At 35.8% G+C, this 22,080-nt stretch overlaps 2 protein-coding genes and 2 pseudogenes across 3 annotated transcripts; 1 reads left to right on the forward strand and 3 right to left on the reverse strand.

Annotated features, from left to right (window-relative positions):
- Positions 7,900-8,758, forward strand: LOC104716479 (agamous-like MADS-box protein AGL62). The gene is made up of 2 exons (XM_010433862.1): positions 7,900-8,232; positions 8,339-8,758. Exons 1-2 carry the CDS (start codon positions 7,900-7,902, stop codon positions 8,756-8,758), a joined length of 753 nt encoding a protein of 250 aa, XP_010432164.1.
- LOC104716480 lies at positions 8,998-12,084 on the reverse strand (annotated as a pseudogene).
- LOC104716481 (protein RADIALIS-like 3) lies at positions 13,993-15,185 on the reverse strand. 2 transcript variants are annotated; one of them, XM_010433864.2, is made up of 2 exons: positions 14,895-15,159; positions 13,993-14,275 (listed from the first exon to the last, which is right to left on the reverse strand). In XM_010433864.2, exon 1 carries the CDS (start codon positions 15,140-15,142, stop codon positions 14,897-14,899), a length of 246 nt encoding a protein of 81 aa, XP_010432166.1. In that variant the 5' UTR covers positions 15,143-15,159; the 3' UTR covers positions 13,993-14,275; positions 14,895-14,896. The 2 variants fall into 2 exon arrangements, with proteins under 2 accessions (XP_010432166.1, XP_010432165.1); XM_010433863.2 differs by having other exon boundaries at positions 13,996-14,275; positions 14,874-15,185.
- On the reverse strand, positions 16,885-17,299 carry LOC104719957 (annotated as a pseudogene).

Consider the following 22,080-nt stretch of genomic DNA (forward strand, 5'->3'; position numbering starts at 1 on the left):
GAGGCTGAGTTTGAGAAGATAAGAAGAGGAGAGTGATTAGAGGTTGTGGACATCAATGAGTCCACTCTCCCTTACCATTTTGTGCGATATCCTGCATCTCGTTCGAAGTAATGGTAACCCCTAAGCACTCTATAGCTCCACCATAAAAACAGTCTTTTATCTACCAAGCCTCGATTTCACTAGCTTAATGCCCTTAATGAGAAGCTCACGCCAATTTTAATTGAATGTAAAGAGTCTTTGTCTGGAAAGTGATCTTTTTCTGGGTTTGATTGCCAATTATGGTTCTGGTTTTGGAGATGTTTGCTGGAGAAGTTTGTGGTATAGCTTGTTCTAACACATGTGGTCTGCAGGTCATGGTCTACTCACGGTTTCTGAGATTTTTGCGAGTTCCCACCTTGGCTCTCTTGGCGCTTGGTTTGAGTTTGTTTGAGGACAAACAAAGATCTAAGTCCGGGGGAGTTGATATGTTACGGTTTTGACTCACTTTGACCCCGTTTATTTGATAGTTTTGTAGTTGTTTGAGTCCTTTTCAGGTTATAATAAGAGGCTAGGAAGCTAAAAGCAAGGATTGGAACAGCAGGAGCAATCAGAGCAGAAAGGAGTTGAATTGGAGCAGAAAAGCTGATTTTAGACCCAGGAGCACATGCTCCCGATTTCCGAGCACATGCTCCCAACTCTACGGTTTCATGACGACACGTGGCAAGCATCTAGGCGCCGATTCCCTGCCTAATTCCCCTTATTTTAGGCGATCCTTTGTGAGAGAAAGAGGGCTGAGATCGCTTTTTAATAGGGAGATTTGAATTTGGAATCTTTCCTTATTTTTCTCTACTTGTATGCTATTTAACCTAGGGTTTTAGGGGAGAGATACTTACCTTTTCTTTTGGTTTTTGGGGGAGCGACGTTTTGTGAGGGAGAGGAAGAGCGGCTACGTTAGAGAAGCGATTCTGAACCCTTGTGATTTTTATATTTTTATGCTATTGAATTTCTCATCTATGTTGGTTATTCATTTCTCTATGTCTGAGTAGTTTTCTTTGCTAGATTAGGGGTTTCAAAAGGGGTTTCATGGGTTAGCAACAGAACACAAATAGGGCTTTATATAATCGATTGTCTTCACTATTGTTAGACTTAATGCTTAGGTTGATTTGATCACCCAATCTATGATTCTAGGTTTATCTATTCATCAAAAGTGTAATAGGTTGCTAGAAAAGACATTAGTGGGCAAATTATCCTAGACCTGCGAAAGTTGATGTGTAGGTGATTTGTGAACTTATCATTCCTGTTCTTTAATGCTTGTCTGCGATTCTGGGCTCAAACGACAGTTTAGGGTTTATGGACCGCCGAGCATGTGCTCCGGATGTCTGAGCACGTGCTCCGCGTTTCCGCACAGAATCGATCAGATAGAGTTATTGATACCACGACAGTGGATCAGTTTATATTTATGTTTGAGTTCTAGACTGGTACTTAATCTATGCCCTGAATAGTTGTTTAGTTGCTATCTCTGAAATTCCCGAGAATTACCCCTGATCTAGTGTTTTGCTTATTGCCTTTTTATACCGTTTTAATCGCGTTACTGTTACCAAACAAACCCAACTTTGAATTGTTTTAGCTTGAAATTGAACCAAAAGAACCATAGAGTAAAACTTGGTCTTCGTGGGATTCGACCCCTAAGTACTACTTCTTTGATGTGCACTTGCAGTAGGAAAATAGGGTTTAAAACTCTGTGTATCAGTTTGTTGAATTTTCTCTTTGTCCCAATCCAACGTGACAGGCGAGATAAGGTGAGAAACTGTAAGATTCCTAGTCGTTTCTGTAGCTGGTCCCATTGGGGTGAGTGGAGAGGTAAGAGAGATCCATGGATCTTCCCAGAGATGAGTAGCAGTCCCATTTCCAATTACCCTTCCCAACTGGCCCTTGAGCAGGTCTTTTCCAATGCATATTCGTCTCCATCCGTGCGATGTGTTTGCCGGAGCCACACTATCTAGGAAGGAGTTTGTATGACAGTATTTTCCCAAAAGAACCTTTGCCAGCAAACAGTTTGGGTTTGTTAGGATTCTCCAGCTGATCTTTCCAAGAAGGGCATCATTGAATTGTTGTAAATCTCTGAACCCTAAGCCTCCTTCTCCTTTGGATTGTGTTAGTTTCTTCCAGGAAACCCAACACATTTTCTTCTTTTCCATACTAGAGTCCCACCAGAATCGTGTAAGTACTGATTGAATTCTTTTGTATAGGGAGGAGGGGAGCTTGAAGCAGGTCATCGAGTATGTTGGCATTGCAGCCAATACTGATTTCAACAATGTGGTCTTACCCACGGTGGATAGGAACCTTGAAGACCAGCTGCGGGCTCTTTGTCTGATTCGATCCACTATTGCTGTGAAAAGGTCTTTCTTTTTCCTGCCAAAAAGTTCAGGGAGTCCTACATATTTTCCCAATCCTCCTTCCTTCTAGATCCCTAATTTTTCTTTGATATTGTTTTTGATTTTAGAGGATATCTTTGTTGAGAAGGTGATGGCTGATTTTGATGCATTTATCGTTTTGCCCGACGCTTCTTCATATTTCCTCAAGATTTCAGTCATAGTGGAGCAATTTTGTTGGTCAGCCTTGCAGAAGAACATTGTATCGTCAGCAAAGAGGAGGTGAGTGATTCTTGGGCTATTCTTTCCAACTTTGATCCCAGTAAGAGATTGATCCAGTTGAGCATTTTTGCAGAGTCCTGTTAGGACTTCACTGCACAGAATAAACAAATATGGGGAGAGTGGGTCGCCTTGCCGGATTCCTCTTTGAGGTTGGATCAGCCCCTGAGCAGAGCCATTCAGCAGGTATGAGTAGCTATCTGTAGTCACACATTGAATGATCCAGTTTGTCCAAGTTCGGTGAAAACCCAGTCTCTCTAGGACATCAGCTAGGAATCCCCATTCTATTCTATCATATGCTTTACTCATATCAGTTTTAACTGCCATATAACATCTCTTTTTTGCTGTAGTGGAATGGAGGTAATGGAGTACCTCATGGGTGATGAGGACATTATCAGAGATTGCTCTTTGTGGCACAAAGGCAGACTGATTCTCAGACACGATGCTATGGAGAATAGGTTGAAGTCTTTTGGTAAGGATCTTTGCTATTATCTTGTAGTATACAGAGCATAATGCTATTGGCCTGTAATCTGAAATCGTCTTTGGGCTTTGGATCTTTGGTATCAGCCTAACATGTGTGTTGTTGATCCTTTGTGGTAGGACTCCTGATGTGAAGAACTGTTGTATCTCTTGGGATAGCTGAGGTCCCACTGTTTGCCAGTTGGATTGGAAGAAGCAAGCTGAGAAGCCATCAGGCCCCGGAGCCTTATCAGGATGAATGGAGAAGCAGGCTGCTTTAATCTCCTCTGTTGAAGGTAAGGCTATTAGTATATCATTCATCTCCTCTGAAATACAAGGACTAAGGGCTTCATTGACAGTGGAACTGTTTGTGTGGCCTGTTATTGTAAAAAGTTTTTGATGATAATCTGTGATGACCTTGAGGATTTGATCTTCTTCGTAGAAAGCTGTCGCATTATCATCTTCAATAACAGAGAACTTATTCACAGCTTTTCTTCCTTTTCTGACTGAGTGGAAGTAACCAGTGTTTCTATCACCCAGAGTTAGCCAAAGTTGTCGATTTCTTTGCTTCCAAAATTTTTCCTCCTCATTATAAGCCCTTTTTAGCTTATCGTTTATGAAAGCAATTGTGATAGTAGTGGAGGAGGGGTTTGTCATAGCTAGCTCCAGTTCCTACTTAGCTTTTTCGATTAGCTTTTGACTATTTTTGTGGTTTTCTCTGGTCCACTGAATGATTGCCTGTCTACATCTAGCAATCTTGTGCTATACTTTTTCCACCTTTTCCACTCCCCAATGTTCTCTGATTATTTGTGTCACTTCCTTGTTTCTTCTAAGCCTTCTGTCATATCTAAATAGACCTTTCTTTTTCTTTTTTCTCAGATCGAAATAGGTGATCAAAGGTCTATGGTCTGAGGCTTCAAATCTGAGGTATTCAGCACGACCCGAGGGTAAGCTTCAGCCCAAGAGCTATTAGACATTGCTCTGTCTAGCCGGCAGTGTACTATATGGTCGTATCTTTGTCCTCGCCAAGACAAGAAATTACCAGAGTGTTGGAGATCAAATAGGTCACATTCAGACATGAATGTTCTGAGGTCGACAAAGGATCCTTCCGGTCTACTTGGTCCTCCCTGTTTTTCAGATGAGTCTATAATATCATTGAAATCTCCTGTTAGAAACCATGGTTCATCTCTAGTTTGGCCCAGGGACGAAAGCTGATCCCAAATTGCCTTTCTCTTTGCTTTTTCAGGTTCTCCATATAGGAAAGTAGCATAAAAGGATCTTCCTTCCGCAGTAATGTATGTATCAATGAAGTTGGGACAGACCTGGAGGATTTCGATATCCACATGTTGTTTCCATAAGAGCACTAGTCTACCACTACCAGGACTATTTGGAGGTACCAACTTATTTGCTGAAAATCCAAGGCATTGAAGTTTGTTGAGAACAAAGTCATCAACATTCTTTGTCTCCATGAGGAAAATTATATCAGGAGAAGATAGCTTTTGAATCTCCTTCAGTCTAAGAACTGGCATGTGGTTCCCCAAACCACAACAATTCCAGCTCAGAACTCTTAAGGAAGAGGTGGAGGTGGATTCTGAAAATCCACCTTCTTCTTCACCATAGGAGGTATGATGGTGCTTTTTGGTGCTGGTTTACTCGTAGAGGGTCCGCCTTCCTCGCTAAGTGCAGTGAATCTTTGGTTTGTAGGGGCAGCAATGGTTGTAGGAAGGGTCTCCTCACTCGTAGGATTTGATTTCTGTGGAGTGTTCTTCCTCTTTGGTGAGTTTTGGATTAAAAATTTATTTCTTTTACTTGATTTTGCACCCATAAGTTGAACAGCGGTCTTATTCTGAGGTTTTTACATCGGGGGGCTTCCCCTTTTCTTTTTGGCAGCCGCATGAGCTGGATCTTGTAACAGAGCATGATGTAAAGGTAAGTCCTGACAAGGTTCACTTTGCTTTTCTGCCAAGGTAAAGTTCTGATTTGTTGCTGCTCCTATGATCTTGTCTGCAGTTTCATTCATTAGGTCTTTGGCCTCACCTTGGAGTACTCTATGTTTTCGAGCAACTTGTTCTGTTGGGTCGGCACAACTCGTATACAGAATCGTGACTTCTCTGAGATCGTTTAAGACTTCCTCCCTTGTGGGGATCGGGGGTAGAGGAGGAAGGGGAGTGACCTCGAAGGCTGAGGCTCTTTCTAGGGGAGGTCTTCTAGGTCGAGATGTTCCAGAGAAATCCTGGGAGATAGCTCTAACGGTTCCTCTAGAGTTAGCCTTCTCTCTCCATTGCAGGTTAGGCCACTGTCTCTCCGAGTAGGGTGTGCTATAGTTTTTGTGTGAACCTCTATGAGATTGTTCGCTTGATCTAGATGGAGTCTTTCCATTGTAATGGGGCCTTTGGAACTCAGTCCTCTCTCTTGGTGCATGATAGCTATTGTTTAGTCTGGTTCCTGAACTCTGGTCCCGATAAACTCCATGGGATCTAGAGTACTCCAGGTGAGAGTGTCTTGCATGAGTTTCTTTGTATGTGCTGTTCTCCTCTCTGTGAGTAGAGTAGTTGTGAAGAGCAAGGGAGTGGAGTTGTTGATGAGAAGGAGGGTCCTTTCTACTCGGAGCAGTTTTTGTCAACCCGGGGCAGTCTTTCTTTTCGTGATTCAACCTGTTGCAGTGGAGACAGTGGTTTTTGAGGCCTCTATAGATGAGAGTCACAAGTGTCTCGCTCCCATCTGGGAATTCCACAATAGTTTCCTTGACTCTAGGTTGCAGTCCATCGATAATTATCCTCATCATGATGACTTTGGGAGTTATTTCATGCCCTATCATTTCTCCCACGCCCTCTCCAATAGATGTAATCATCTCCAACTTCCAAAAGTGCTTTGGGAGCCCTTTGAGCTCTATCCAAAAAGGAATTTTGGAGGGGAAATTCGGGTCTATAATTGGTTCCCATTTTTGGAGAATGAGCATCTAGTGGTCAAAGTGAAAAGGTCTGTCGTCAAGTACCTTCTGCAGGTCCTCTTCATAGTCGAATAGGAATTGGAAGCAGCCATTTCCCAGGTCTGATCCAATAGCCTTTCCTCTTAAGTTCCATCTTTTTGGTAGGAATGGAATGAGTGACCATATTCTTTGATGTGAAGGGTTTGTGAGTCTTCCCATCAGGGTAAGAGAGTTTGCCTCAATGAGATCCACATTATCTAGCTCTGGGGCTCTGACTCTTTTGCGAACAAGTGGGTCATAATCGCTCTGTTTTCCTTTGCCTTTTAGGTGGTAAGGCGTCTTTCTGTCCATTTTGAAGCTACAAGTTCTTCACACGAAGGTGAGAGGGTTTTTCACACAAAGGTGAGAGGGTTCTTTATACAGAGCTAAGATGATTTTCTCTTAAAGACTGTGGTTTCTTGCCTAAAACCAGCTGAGAGTTAGAGTTTCAGCTACAAAAACCCAAACTAGATATGGTTCTTCACACTAAGGTGAGAAGGTTCAAACTTATTTAGTATAGGAGACTTAAATAAGAGAGAGAGAAGAGATTACCACATTGAAAGCTTGTACTTCAGGTGGGGTAAGATCATGGTGGAGCATGGCTAACTTCATCTTTGCTTTGTACTTTTGACCCACCCTTGTAGGTAAAGCTTTCCAAGATTCAGCTTGGTGTATTTGGATGAGGTGGGGATTGTTGTGAGGGGCGACTCCTTCGCCGGACTCACCAAGATGTCGGCAAACAGCCGGCCAAAGGACGCCGAAAGTTGTCTCCAAAGTCTTAAGTTACTAGAATAAGAAACTAAAAGTGGTTGAGATCTATTTTTCAAAAAGGTTTTGCTTCTTTTAGCTGTGTAGGAAAATATGCCTGAGAGAGTTTTTCTTTTGAAAGTTGAAACTCACAAAACCTTTAGACTAATAAATAAGAGACATTTCTGAAGAAATCTAAAACATCTAAATTATAGAGATTGCATACGTACGTAATATGCAATTTGATTGTAAATTGTTTTCATAAGTCCAATTGTCTGGTTGCTAGAAACGTGTGTATCATATATTTTCTCTTCGTGATTTTATTCGTTTGGTACTGACTACTGATGTAACAACAACAAAAGAACCAAGTAACGTTTTATGTGAAAAAAACTGTTTATTACAAGAATCAATTATGAATGATTGTAATCTTCAAACATTTTATTGAAAAACAAAGATAATGACAAAAAATCTACAATACTTGAGTATAAATCATTTTATTTATATCTTATAAATGTTGATTTTGATAAACATAACTCACTATCATTAGGAACATTAAACCCTAGTAAATTGTATATATCTATCTTGAAGCCCATAACTCAAAATTAAAATTTCATTTAATCTATTTTTATTTGAATTAAAATTCGAATATGATGTGGCGATGCTTGAAATGTCTCAAAAATAGATAATATTCTTTTCTTTATATAGATTACTTGTATTAGCTGTAAAAAAAACACCAAAAATGGTTCTAATTAATAAAATGAATAATTTTATTAAATTGCTCTCCAACAGCTCATAAATAATTTATTGTGTCTCTGATGGAGGAGTTGCTGCATACATTTGTCAATACAATGATATTGCATTTAAATTACCATGAATGTTTTATCCTTAGGAAATTTTAGAGATAAGTATGGAATATTCCTCAAATGGAAAAATTCAATTTTGATAAAAATAAAGGTTGGAAAGAAAAATAATACTTCTAATGGCTTATAATATTAAATATTTATATATGTAATACGCCTGTATAAATAAAAATGAGCTGTTTTATTCTTAAGCATCATTAACTTTGTCTCTTGTTTATCCAAAACTTTTGAGAAAATGGTGAGAAGTAACAAAGGTCGTCAAAAGATACAGATGAAAAAAATGAGAAATGAGAGTAACCTTCAAGTGACTTTCTCGAAGAGAAGGTTTGGTCTTTTCAAGAAAGCCAGTGAGCTTTGCACATTGTGTGGTGCAGAGATTTTGATGATTGTGTTCTCTCCCGGTGGGAAAGTGTTTTCTTTTGGCCATCCTGGTGTTAGAGAACTAATCTATCGTTTTCTTAACTTTAACCACAATTCTCTCATTCCTCACCAACCAAACAACAACCTACAGCTTGTTGATTCTCGTCCGGATAGAAACATCCAATACCTCAACGAGATGCTCACTCATGTAAAACATAATTATATTTTATTATTTTATATGTTCATATATATGCATAAACCATATATATATCTCTTTTCTTATTTCACAAAATAATTAAATCTCATCATTGCAGGTGCTGGCCAAACAGGAAAAGGCAAAACATAATAGAATGTCATTGAACATGGTGAAACAATCAAGAGAACAAAGAGGAATCTGCTGGTATGAAAAAGATGTGAAAGAATTCGACCTGACCGAAACCGACGATCTGATTGGTGCTCTTCAAGATGTAAGGAAGAAGTTGGTAAGTGACATGTCTCACTATCCTCAATTAAATGTTTCTCATCAGAATTACATGGGAGAAACTGCTGTCTTTGGTGGTGGTGGTAATGTTGATGTTGGCGGCATTGATCTGTTTGATCAAAGAATGAATACATTCAACTATAATCCAATCATGGGTTTTCCTAACCAGACACCACTGTTTGGATACAACAATGATGGAGTTATCGTTCCGAGTTACAACATGAACTACATGTCAAGTTACAACTTCAACTAGCGCTAGAGTCTAAGGCTAGAAGAGCAGCTGTGATTTGAAATCATCCTATGAGTTATTTTGGCTATGGTTACTGTAAGGATTGTTCTTGTCTTGTGAGACTTCAGTTTATTTTTCCTTTCATTTTGTTCAGTATGTTTGCTTCTTCTCTTCATAGTTTATTTGTACTTTTGCGAGTTTGGATTGTATTGGGCTAGCCACCCACGGTTTAATCAGACATTTTATTTTGCAATTCCAGTTTGATGTTACATAGTGAGATCAAACAAGATTTACAAATGAATTCTTAACAAACGCACAATGAATCTGCACAAGTTCGAATTTAGCACGCACTATTTAAAAAGAATCAGATTTCTTCTTTTTGAATAAGTAAAAATGACATGGTATAATCAAAGATGCAAATGGACTAGGAAGAGAAGAGTAATGGTTGAAAACCTTCAGAAGCAAGCCTATGCCTTTGGTGATGTTCTTCAACTTTATACGCAACAATCTCTTCAAAAAGCTGTGAATCCAAAACACAATCCTTTCGTCCGTATACTCCAGCTTGTACTCCAGCCACAAGCTTTGCAATCTCACGGCCAGAGAATCCTTCCGTCTTCTTTGCAGCCTCAGAAATCACTTGATCAGTTAAGTCTGCATTAACCGTAATCTTTTGTGACAGCTTCTTAAACAAATGACTCCATTTGTGTTTTGTGTCTTTGTCGTTATCACTATTCTTTAGATATTTGTTGACGTAGAGATTGAGAAGCTTGAAACGTTCATCTTCCCCTGGAAGTGGGAACTCAATGACTTCATCAATCCTGTCTGTAACCGCACTATCGAGATCTCCAGGTCTATTTGTAGCTAAGACAAGAACAATGTCCCGAGACTGATCACCAGTTCGGAAGAGCAAAGCGTTCAGAGCACTACGTTGAGCCTCACTCATGTAAGTGCTGTTACGCCTGCAAAGAGAAAAGTATCATCTTTCTTTAAACCCAAAGAAAAATTTGCAATCTTTCTGTTATTTTACAGTCAGAAATCTAATATACTAGTTCTGACTTTTAAGTAAACGATCCAAATTGTCAAAAGGGTTATAGAAACTTAGAGAGGGAGATCTTACTCGCATAGAAAAGCATCAGCTTCATCAATGAAAAGAAGTAAACCTTTGTTTGATTTCTTAGCCCAATCAAATATCTGATGGATTTTAGTAACAGCTTGTGATCCCAAAGGAGCAACATCTCCTCCTGTCATCATAGCACAATCCAGACCCTGTAGAAAAATAATTGTATATAAGAGAACTCATAAAGGCTGGATTATTAACAAAGCTAGTAGTAGCACATAGTTTTGACAATAACTCACAGATTTCCGAGCTATTTCCCTTGCCACCATAGTTTTACCAGTACCAGGAGGTCCATAAAACATCATGTTGCGGAATGGTGCTTGATGTGTTTTGGTATTTGATGTAGCTCTAGCGAGTCGCTCGATTCGCGTCTTTAAAGAAGGATGGAGAACGACATTATCAAGCGGCTTTCTCCCTTCTGCTACAGATGCTGCCGCTGCTCCCGAGATTCTGTTCTTCAACTAAGACACCGAGCCTGCCCAAGGAAATCTACCCATGGAAGATTCTCGAATAAGTGATGGTTGTCCAAGCATCCTATTAATATAACCCCATGTAACTCTAGCTCCTTCACTATTAAATACAAAAGAATCACGAGATAGGTTCCATTAGAAGAAAGGAAGATGATAATAGAATCTAAGATCACTCAAGTCAAATCAGACTGGTTAATCGCATTATATCCAGTAGCTTATTTAGTTCGGAGATGCATACCGTGTTGTGTAAACTCCTGCAGCTAATGCAGTAGCTCCTCCAACAGTCATTATCAGCTTATTCCTATCAGTTAACAAGGTCCTAAACCCGCCTGCCAATTTCATACAGAAGTAAGCTAAAGGAACAAAAAAAAACTGATCTTTCTTGATTGATCAAAATCCAAAGCAAGAAGATCTAACTTTTCTTGATTGATCAGTTTACCTTCAATGTGACTGAACATTGTGTTGATTGCAGCAAGCCACTTCTCCCTTTCACCATTTATCCTTTCCATAAGCAATCTTCTGTTTTGCTCTTCAGTAAGTTTGGCTTCATGAGCCCGACCTTCAGCTTCAGCCATGGCCTTGACACGAATCGTCTCTCGCTCAAGTTCAGCACTCTCTTTCTCAGTTTGGCGATGCTGAGCTTGGATCTGTTCTTCTGTGGCGATTCTTGTTCTCTCTTTCCTAATAGAGGACTCCTCTTGCATCTTAACCAATTCCACATTATGATGTCTCTGAGCTTCATGATCTGTCTACATTACCCCCAAACCAAAAACATTTGTCAGATTCTATACTTCAGAAAGATTATCCCATTTACGATAATTTACATCAAAAAGAGAGTAACTAAACCTGTTGTCTCTTTCTTGCCAATTCATCCTCATATCGAAGACTTTGTGCTTTGGTTTGCGCATGTGTCTGCAAAAGATTTCTCTGGTCCTCAGCCAATTTCCGCTGTCTCTCCTGCCCGTTTCAAATGCCCCATAAAACAGATTGCATTAAGTCTTATGATCCCCTGTTTAAAAGTGGTAGCAAAATGAAAAATTCAGTTACTCACAATATCAGTGTTTGCTTGAACAGCTTCGTACTGAGATTTCTCAGCCTCTAATTCAGCTAACCGAGTTTTCTCCTGCTTCCTCATGAGATCAAACACCTAAATGAAAAAAAAAATCAAGAACCCAACAAGCTAAGAATAAAAATCCAATTCCGTAATCAACAAAAGACACGCATACATCTCCACAAATCAAAATCCAATTTTTAAGTTAAAATTCCCCTATTTGATAAACCCTAATTTCAGTTGGAACTTGGTAAAATAGATAGAACAAGTCACCTGTTTGAAATGGGGAGAGCTATTGATATCTCTAAGAGCTTTTGCAGCTCTCTCAAGAGCCTCAGGATCAAAACCAGATCCTTTGGGCTCATCAGACTCTGCTTTATTAGACTTACTAGAGTCCGACGAAGATTGATTCGCCGGAGAATCTGACGGAGGTGGAGATGGAGATGAAGAATAGAAAGGAAACCGGAATCGAGAATCGGCGTAAGCACGGTTCTGAGACAGTGACATTGAAGTGAACGCAGCAGCTATCGCCGCCGCGGAACATAATCTAGAAGCAGCCATGGATTTCGACAGAATAAAAAAAAGACTAAACCCTTTTCAAAAGATTGAGAAACAGAGCTAAAGGTTCATCAAAGTCGTGAATTTGACGGTGGATGATGGTTGATTTCTTGGTTTTGCCGACCATAAACCCACCGTGGCTGAGATTTTAGGGTTTAAACGGTATTTTAAAAAAGACATAATAAAATAAACAATGATAAAAAATCTCCTTTTGCTTGGAGAATAATCAAATACAGATGTGGGCCTAAATTTTACTGTGGCCCGTTATTGGGATATGTTAAATACAAATGTGGGCCTAAATTTTATTGTGGCCCGTTATTGGGATATGTTCTGAGCGCAGCTGTCAAGAGATGAAAAATGAAAATTACTGTGTTAAAAAAAAAGTTATAAAACAGGTTTGAAATTTGCTAAGTTTTGCTAAAAGATACCGTGTGTTTTTATTTTTTAAGATCACGAGTACGTAAGATAATTGTTCTTCTAATAAAGTATTTAAAGTATAAGAAATTATTCCACAATCCACATTGAAATGATTAAAACTACTAAATACTGAAGTTAGTTTTCGTATATTCTCCATGGAATATATATAAAAAAAAAAAAAAAAAAAAAAAAAANAAAATTTGAGCTTAGTGGATATAAGGATTATTCGAACGTACGTCCTTACAAATTTATAAGTTTTAAAACTATTGGCTATTATAGGAGTGCTATTTTAAGCACAAATAGAATCCACTTTTAATTATAAAATCTAATTAAACGTAACCAGCTTTCGTAATTGTAATTTCATGCATTGTATTGAATTGAAAGATTTACAATAGTTCGAAGTTATGAGAAAAGTTCACAACCGTCATTTTAGAATAGTTAATACTTCTAGTTACGAGTTTAAACGCACTGTATATTTCTATATAACACCTTACAGTTTCTTTTATTTTCCAATTTCTTTTGTTTTAAAATAACATCTTTTATAGTTACTAAATTCCAATTTTTTGTTCTTTCATTATGGTTCGTATATATGGGTCGCACATTTGTGCTGGGAATATATACACTAATACAAGATATGTGCTTTATAAATATTACAGAATAATATTGTCTCTCTTTTTCAGGAAAAAAAAAACATTATACTTGTCTTTTTTTCTTTCTCTTAAACGAATTGGATCTGCAATTATTAAAATTGAACTGTATAATTCCAATTTTCCGTCATAGTTCGTATATGGGTCGCAATTTTGCGACGTGGAATATACAAGGCATGTGCTCTAAAATATTACCGAATCAGCTATACTATCCCTCCTTATTTTTATTTTCGTAGAAAAGTTATATTTTGTGTTTGCACAAAACGAATAATACTTGAGATGAATCAAATTGATACAAATGTATAGATCAATAGGGGACCTCTCATTTTGACTTTTAATCTTAATTATCATTTTTTGTTACTTTTGAGTTTTTTTTATACTAAAATTAAAAGTCAAGATGAGAAGTCCCCTACTATTATTCTATACACTTTTTGTGTCAATATGATTCAGGTTAACAAAAACGAGTTAATTACACCTATACTCTCTTTTAGTTCTAGTACTACTATTTATTTTCACCAAATCAGTTAAAACGAAGTCATCATCAAGCTATAATACTTATGACAACAACAGTTACAGTCTATAAAATTATAAATCATATAATATAATAATGCCTTGAACCTCTGTGTGATTGAATAGAGATGAATTATTATTATTATTATTTTTTTTTTGTGCACAAGATGAATTATTATTTCTAATAATGATATAACCACTGTCATCAAAAATTTAGGCGTTGGTATACAAATAACATTCCATGCAAAAAGTTTCTCCCCAATAAGGACACGTGCATCTCACGAGAACCAAACAATTTAATAATGATTGATCCGCCAAAAGAAAGTAATAACAACCATCTTCTCAATTTCTTCTTTTATTTACCGTCACAATCATCATCGATGATCTCTTGATTTATTTGTGAGCGCGCACTACCGTATGGTCTGTTACAATGTTCATGGAGATTGTCATCACTCACCCAGGCTAACGCGCCAAATAACGAGGTGCGTGCAAAAAAGAACCAAAACATGTTCGGAATCGTTTTCTCAGTGGTTTTATAATCGTCCGATCTTTATTTTTTTTTAATTGGATTTTAATGATATGTGTAAGAAGAATGGATATAGGATTCGAGGCGAGCTAGTTTGTCCGAGTCTTACATGAAAACGCACACTGATTGATTTAGATTAGCACGGAAGTAGAGGATTCTTACATAATCGTAACACCAAAATAAGTATGTAAATACATTTAAATATCTTTGCTTTGATAAAATATCTTTGTCGACTTCAGAAGACCCTGCAAGTCATTGAAAAGCCAGATGAATTTAATTCTTCAAAAAAGACTAGAAATAGGTAGACTATTTTATCAATTCTTTGATACAATACTGAACTTAATTAAGCTAGCTATAGTCTAAAGACTCTATAAACTATAGATTAAAAGAGAAAAGGGATTACACTATTTATATATATATATGTGGAGTAGTTTTTGCAATGGTAAAGACAAGAGACATAGAACATGCTATCATTATGTGGGACTTCAATTTTTCTTGGCTAGAAGACAGATAAGACGATGGTTGAAAGCTTTTCATCAGGAAATAGCATTTTTGGTTGTATAGATAGATATAAGAGATAATGACTTATGATAAAAAATTTCAAGAACTCAACAAAACTAACTTTTGTATTCTCTGTTACTAGATTGCTTTTGGCCCCATAGTTAGAGGTTGGGACAGTTCATAGATATGGGGAAAGGTGGTGTTTACTATATGTATATAGATCATCTAAGCTAGATTTTTTTTTTTTTTCCTCTGTTCTGGTGAAACAAGACGACATGTACGCATATAAGAAACTGGAGGCTGCATGACTATTAATAATGTTTTCTTATGCATAATGTTTACCTTTTAGAGTTCCTTACATACTTTCAGTGGTTGTTTCCATCTGAAGGGTAATTGGGATCCGGATAACGCCCTGAGTCAATGTCATTGACATCCCTAATGAGGAGCTCATAGTGTCGCCTTACTTCTTCAGCTGATTTGCTACCAACTGCTCTGGCAACGTTATGCCAACGGTCAGGAGTGTCTTGGTCATATTTAGCCAATGCCCTTTCAAACAGTTTATTCTCCTTACGTGTCCAAGTAGTGTTATAGCTCGTGGAGTTGGAAGCCATTTCACAAATAAGTATGTATATCGAGAGTACGTAGAAGATTGAAAAGAGCCTTTTAAATGGATCTCTGGTTTCTTGGGAGGGAGAAAAAGAAGGAAGATGTATGTATGACTTGAGAAAAAGGAGTTGATTTGGTTAGCTAAGAGAAGGAGGAGCTCCTTATAAGTAGGAGGAAAAAAGCATGGTGTGGGGTTCCGCCAGTTGGAAGAATATATACTTCAAGAATGACTATTTCTTTTAGCAACCACATAAAGTCTTAGAGAAGGTACACGATTGTGAAACAATCCAATGAAACCTGATATATATTTCTTTTAGCAACCACATAAAGTCTTAGAGAAGGTACACAATTGTGAAACAATTCAATGAAACCTGATATATATTTCTTGACCTTGCAATTGGGAAATTTAAATGGTTCTTTCTTCTCTTTCTTTCCTTGCTACTATCCGTACAGTAAATGACGAAGGCAGTAACCATTTACCTTATCGTACCTCTTAATTGAGGCACGGCTAGCTTTGTAGAGATCTTTTCATCACTAGATTGTAGTATCCGATGCTTATTTTAAACACATGAGATTGTTAGATCATGTTTGATGCTTCTTGTGATCTCCATCCATTTTGATTGGAAATCTCTATTTATGATAGGTTAGTGATGATATGTCTTTTCGTGGATACCATATATATGTCCAAGTCATTTGGTAATGTCATAAAAAGAAAACACAACCCCACTTCATCGATTCTTGCCATTCTCGTTGTTATGGCTCTTATATCAAATTTGGTAATATTGTAATCATCTGAGTGATCTCTTTGGTTACATTTGGCTTGTGTTGAGCATCTGTTGACAAGGATGGAAACTAGTGCATGCAACCCTTATTAGTGAATATATCAAAACCCTTTATATGTCCTCTTGATGCTCTTTTTAATTTATTTGATATTATATCTTGATGCTCTTTAATTGCTTAATTAGCTTTAAATTCTACTCCCTCAAATGAGAAGAAAAATATCAGAGTATTACGAAGAAGTACTTTTGGCTTAATAATAGTTAGAAATTAGGCCTCCAAAACATGTTCCTCCCTGGACCGCGTGACCACAAAACATGCATTGTCAACCTTAAGAACCGAACCTTGTTAGGTTATAGTATATTGATTTCGTCATCAAACCAGTCAATCGTTATCTTTTATATGTATAGGAATCTTTGCTTTGTCCTTCTTTTCTTAAACGGGTTACGAAGATTGGTTAATTTAAACCTTAGTAAACTTGAGCAACTACTTTTCTTGCACACCATTCCTTTATAAAGATATCCTGCGTTTGGCGCATGCATACAAAATTTTACGTGGATATAAAACTGTATAAAGCATATATGGATTTAAAACAAAGAATTGTTCTATTATATTTGACAAATGTTTTTTTAATAACTAATGTATATATATGTAATATGTATTCGTAAATTTATATGTGCTTCATACTTTCTAAGATATTCCTATGTTATTTATGAAAATGATAAGGTAATCAACGTGAAAAAAAGTTCTCTATAAATTCATTTTTACATAAGAGTTCTCCAACACAATTTTTACTAGCTTGTTCATAAATTTATATTTTTCTCTTCGTATTTTTTGTTTGCATTACTAAACTGGAGTTAAATATGCATGCATTATACAACCACGCACGAGAATGGAAGAGCAAAATAAATAATTAAAAAAAAAAAACAGGACCTTTTCGAGGATATTCAGGTGTTCTTATTTATGTTTCTCACTTATTTAACATTGAGTGGGTAACACAAGTGGACGAATTCCAAATCTTGTGAAGATCTCGTCGATGACATCTGCGCCTTTCTTACGCTTCTTCTGCTCCTTTGTTTTGGACATTTTTTAACCTCTCCGATTCCTCTCCACTCGGTGTGTTCTTTTTTTGGACTTAATATTTACAATAATATATATATATATATATATATATATATAAAATAATGAAAAGATGAAGATATGTACTGTATTTCTTTTCCCTAAAAAGTTATAAAATATCAGCTCTCGTAAGTCGTAACACTCTTTGGTCTCTCTATTCTAAGCTTTCTGATAAAACATTCTTTTGGCAGATACTCATCTCCTTTCAACTTCACTTGCCCACTCAACAACTTGTCCTCTTGCAATATTTTTTTGGACTCTTCCATTTGTATCCGTACCTTCACGTCTACGCTTCATTGCTTAAGGTAAGCACTCATATATATTAGTTAATTACTCTTCCATTATGAACGCTATAACTATTTCGCTACAATAAGTTGTTTTCATGTCCGGTTTTGTCTAGTCATGTGATTCCTTATACCCAATTTTCTACCCATAATAGGTTGAGTTTACAAGATGAATCGGTTTGGTTATGTTAGACACTAGAGTTAGTTTTATATGAGCCAAACCGGTTTAAAATGATCATAATTTAATTTGGTAACAAAATATCATGATTTTGTGTAGACTTAAGAGAGGAACCGGGTCGGTATTCTGATCAAGTAAAATGTAAAATCAAACAAGAAAATGAGCTGATCAGTTTGATACTTTTGCTTAATTCAGTTAATTTTTATAATGATTTCGCTATGAGAACATGCAATGTGGTCAGGTTTCAAGTCACAAAACTAATTGGGTCTTAATATTGCATTTTATGTATAATGTGTGTGGGGTTTACTAACACCACTATATAGATTACTATATGGGCTAATAGTACAATTTCGTAGCTTATGAAGGTACTAATAATATTGTTTGTTGTCTCAGTCCGTAGGGGGGGACAAATTCTCTTTTCTTCTTTCTGTGATTCGATTTCGATCTTACCTGATCCCTTTGAAGTGGACCATATTTGACGTTTCGAGGATGCTCCCTCGTAAAAGCTCTCATGTATCTAACATCTTTTTAACCACTTTGTATTCTGTTACTTCTTTCCGTGGTTAAAATATAAAAAAAAATCTCATTGTGGCATTATTATTATGAGGGCTCAAATTAAATGCAAATCGAATTTTTATTATTTAATTACCATGTTTATGTTCCCGAACCCGAATCCACATATTTTGATGTCATCATACACAATTTTTTGGGATAAAATGTTCTAAAAAGAAAAATCATTTATTTTGCCTCCTGACACAGCACGGAATTGTCCGGAGACGACTATTTTGGCTGCAATATTGTAAGTAAAACAGAAGAAAAAGTAAAAGCCGCCAATCAGTTTTAATTCACGAGAAAAAACGATATACGTGTAAAAATTTCTGTTTGTTACGGACATGCATGTATGTATGTACCAATTCTATTATTCTAACGTATTTATATTTGACTGAAGTTTAAAAATGTAGCATAATATGACTGCGGTAAATTGTAATAATCAAACTTCTTAATTTTTCATATTTTTCTAAGTTAATTCAATTTTCGTGTGGGATGAGTGACGCAAATGAATATGTGCCTTACAATAAATTAAATGAGAAAAAAAAAATTGATCAAAGAAAAATATCTCTAAGTAGATCCGAATAGGATAACCCAAAAAAAGTACTACCAATATATATATATATATATATATATATATATATATATATATATATATATATATATTAAACTACCATATGTGAAGATTAGAAAAGACCTATAACATAAATTTCGAAGAAGTATCTCATATCTCATCTTGGAATGAATGCGTGGTTGTTACATCGAAGACTTATCAAAAATCTTGAGCTCAATCCAACTTTTCGGCGATGGCTAAAACTTTCTCATCTTTGAGTTAACAAGATCATAAAATTTTTTCTGTTTACTGTTTATTAATGCAAAAAAATAAAATAAAAACAGTTGATAATGATATATCTCTTACGGCCTCTAACTGTCCATTAGTTTATACTAAATGGGCTGGAAGTCCATTATCATTATCTTGTCATGGGCCTAATAGCTCTACCATGACCAGTAGTCATTAACACCACGTTATAACTATTTAATGCATGGCAAGTTTGATAATTTAAAATTTTAGTTTTTTTTTTAATTAGTTAGCGCCTAGTACCATATGTTTATATGGAATTAATTAATTCAAATAATAACTTATAATATATTATTTAATATCTTATAATATAATATTAAATAAATTAAAAATAAGAGCCTGAATGATCGAATCATATTTAAACAATATTTTCCTTCACGCCTTTCTTCCTAAAAATATATATGAAAATGCTTAATATTTTTTTTTTATAGAAAATGCTCTTGCATCTAACAGGGTTAGCGTAAGATGTACTTTAATTTCATCTACCCTATATATACATCGTCTGTTGAATTTTATGTCTACTACCAATTCTAACGCGTGCCATACCAAATCTTGAAAATTTAATTAATCTTGATTATCATGTTGGTCAACAAGAAACATCAAAAATTATGTTAGTGTATTATCTCAAGTCACTTGCAATTTAATAAAACTTTGTTTTTGTTGTGAGACTCAGAGTAGTTTTCACTTGTCAATGAGTGGGTGGGGCTGATCATATTATATATAATTTGGGACATCATAATTTTGCCTAACTAAATAAAAAATTACCTAACTAGAAATACCCTAATTTTGTGTTACTAGATGGAATTTATAAACAGAAAAACTCTTCTCGACTACATTATCATTAGTGGGTTAATTAAATTTATATTTGGAAAACCCAAACGTATGCTTTATGTATATTTTAGCTGAGTCTATCACAGTCGAACCTCTTATTTTGATTTGGCCAATGAGGAGGAGTCCTTGCCTACGCGTTGGGACATCGATGTTGTGTCTCTATTAAGCCATCAGCATCGCTACAACACATGGTGTGTTTTTAAGGGTTTTAAAATAATAAAAATATTGAATAGTGGGTACAACTGTTGTTAAGATATAGAAAATTAGTCTCCTATAAAAACTGTTGAATAGTGTGTTCTTAAGTGTAAACTATTATTTAAATATTTTAATTTCCCTAAGACCACTACAACTGATGTGGCCTTAAGGATGCTCTTACGACACACCTTTATCAATCTCTTTTAATTTTATTGTATTTAGAGAACAACTATATATAGTAGTATATGCTTAAAGAAAAAGAAGCGTAGAGATATAAAATCATTATATTTTTAACCCATGATAACTACTACCAAGTACCAACTACTGATAAAATATTTTACACCAAGTGTGGATCACTCATGATCTATCGTCAAATATAGAACAATTCTCTAATTTTGATCTAGATAAAGCCAGATAACGCTCTTTTGAACTTTCCATGCTTGAATATTTCTTACAATATCCTCCCATTACTTGCCTTCTTTTAGAAAAGATACTCTAAAGTTAGACCAGTCAACGGATGGCGACGAACAGGTCTTTCAGAAAATGTTGATAGTTTGCGTTTTTTTGCGAAGGATGTGGTCACAAGAAAGTACTCTATCCCTCTTTCTCATGGCATGTGATGTGACCTAACACATTCTCAGCTATATATGTTATTAATCTTTTTAATTTACATAAGAGTAATTAAACACACTTAGAATTTAATTGTTGGATTATTGATATTCCAGATATTTTGGGTTGAATTCAAACTTTTTAATAAGTGTAATTGTTGGTCCAAGAAAAAAAGACACCAAAACTGTTTCGCAGTAAACGCCAAGCAACATGTTGCATTGTTGATTTGTTTCTATTTGGGATTGACATTACTCAGTATATTCGGTTTGTGGAAAATATACATATTGCTGTTTCATTTTATTTATGGAAATTTTATTGCTATATATGTAAATTTAATTACTATCTATATATCCTCGTGTTTTTGTTTTTGCTAACTTGCTATGACCCAAAATAAATTGAACTCAAATAAGCCTGCCTTGGTAACTATTAAAGATTCTGGGGTAATATTGAGTAATTTGCCTGGTGATAATGTAGTCTTTCTTGTCTTGATCCACCCAGGGACCCAATGTTGGTGATAATGTGTTATTTCTTTCTTGACCATGATGCAAAATGTGACAAGAGGATATGATGCAATCCGATAAACCAAAACATAAAAATGTGGTGAGTTAGAATTGTGTTCGGTGTTCTCGTGCCTTGTGTCTAATAAAGCTTTCTTAAGACTCTCTATATAGACTAATACACAGAAACTAGCTATGATAACTATCTTATGCAATGGATCAATACAAAACCCCCGAAGATGAACTTAAAAAAACAAGTCAAACTTCTCGTTCAACTTTCGATAATTAGAATGAATCCCCACTCTACATACGTATAATTGAAATCACTATCTTATGTTTCAATAATAAGAATTAACCCATACTCAACGATGTGTATAATTGAAATCACTATTATTTCACGAAGAAGATAAAACCACACTATTAAGTATTAACTTAACCAAAACAGTAGTCAAACTTTTTTGACTGGAAAAGAAACCAACTCTTAAATTATCTAGAAAAAAACAATCTTAGTTACATCACTATCATCATCATCAATCTTTATTAGAAAGAATGGTGAAAATCATTAGCTTTAAAATTAATACGATTAGAAAAGCAAGAGAAGGAAGGAAGACTTTTATTCAAAAAAATATATATTCCCTCATTAAAAAAAAAAAGAATAGAAAAGACTTAAAGAAAAAAAAAAGCATGTCAAATAAAAATTACTGTAAGCATCAAAAATTGTTTGCATGTGGAGTTGACCTAAGACCATATATATATATATAAGAGAAGCACTCAGATCAGACCTCGTCCTTTCAATTTAGTCTGCGCTTCCACACGGCACTCTTATTATTATTATTATTATTATTATTATTATTATTATTATTACTTTACTTATTATCATGTTTTAATTAAAAAATTTATAAAAAGAAACGCGGTGATGTAAACACCGTGACGGCCCAATTACCGTCCTTAGGCTCAACGGTTTAAAATCGATTGTCATGTCTAAAAGGCTGTCACTTTTTGAAACACTCACAGTCCTCTTTCCTTTTTTCTTCTTCTTCTTCTT

This window comes from Camelina sativa, chromosome 10 (assembly GCF_000633955.1).
Source record: "Camelina sativa cultivar DH55 chromosome 10, Cs, whole genome shotgun sequence".
Taxonomy (NCBI): Eukaryota; Viridiplantae; Streptophyta; class Magnoliopsida; order Brassicales; family Brassicaceae; genus Camelina; species Camelina sativa.

What these genes read in the sequence shown, in the direction of transcription:
- LOC104716479 (XM_010433862.1), top strand. Translation starts at nt 7,900, where the DNA reads ATGGTGAGAAGTAACAAAGGTCGTCAAAAGATACAGATGAAAAAAATG. An exon ending in TCAACGAGATGCTCACTCAT is followed by an intron (nt 8,233 to 8,338) that starts GTAAAACATAAT and finishes TCATCATTGCAG; the next exon opens with GTGCTGGCCAAACAGGAAAA.
- LOC104716481 (XM_010433864.2), bottom strand. Translation starts at nt 15,142, where the DNA reads ATGGCTTCCAACTCCACGAGCTATAACACTACTTGGACACGTAAGGAG.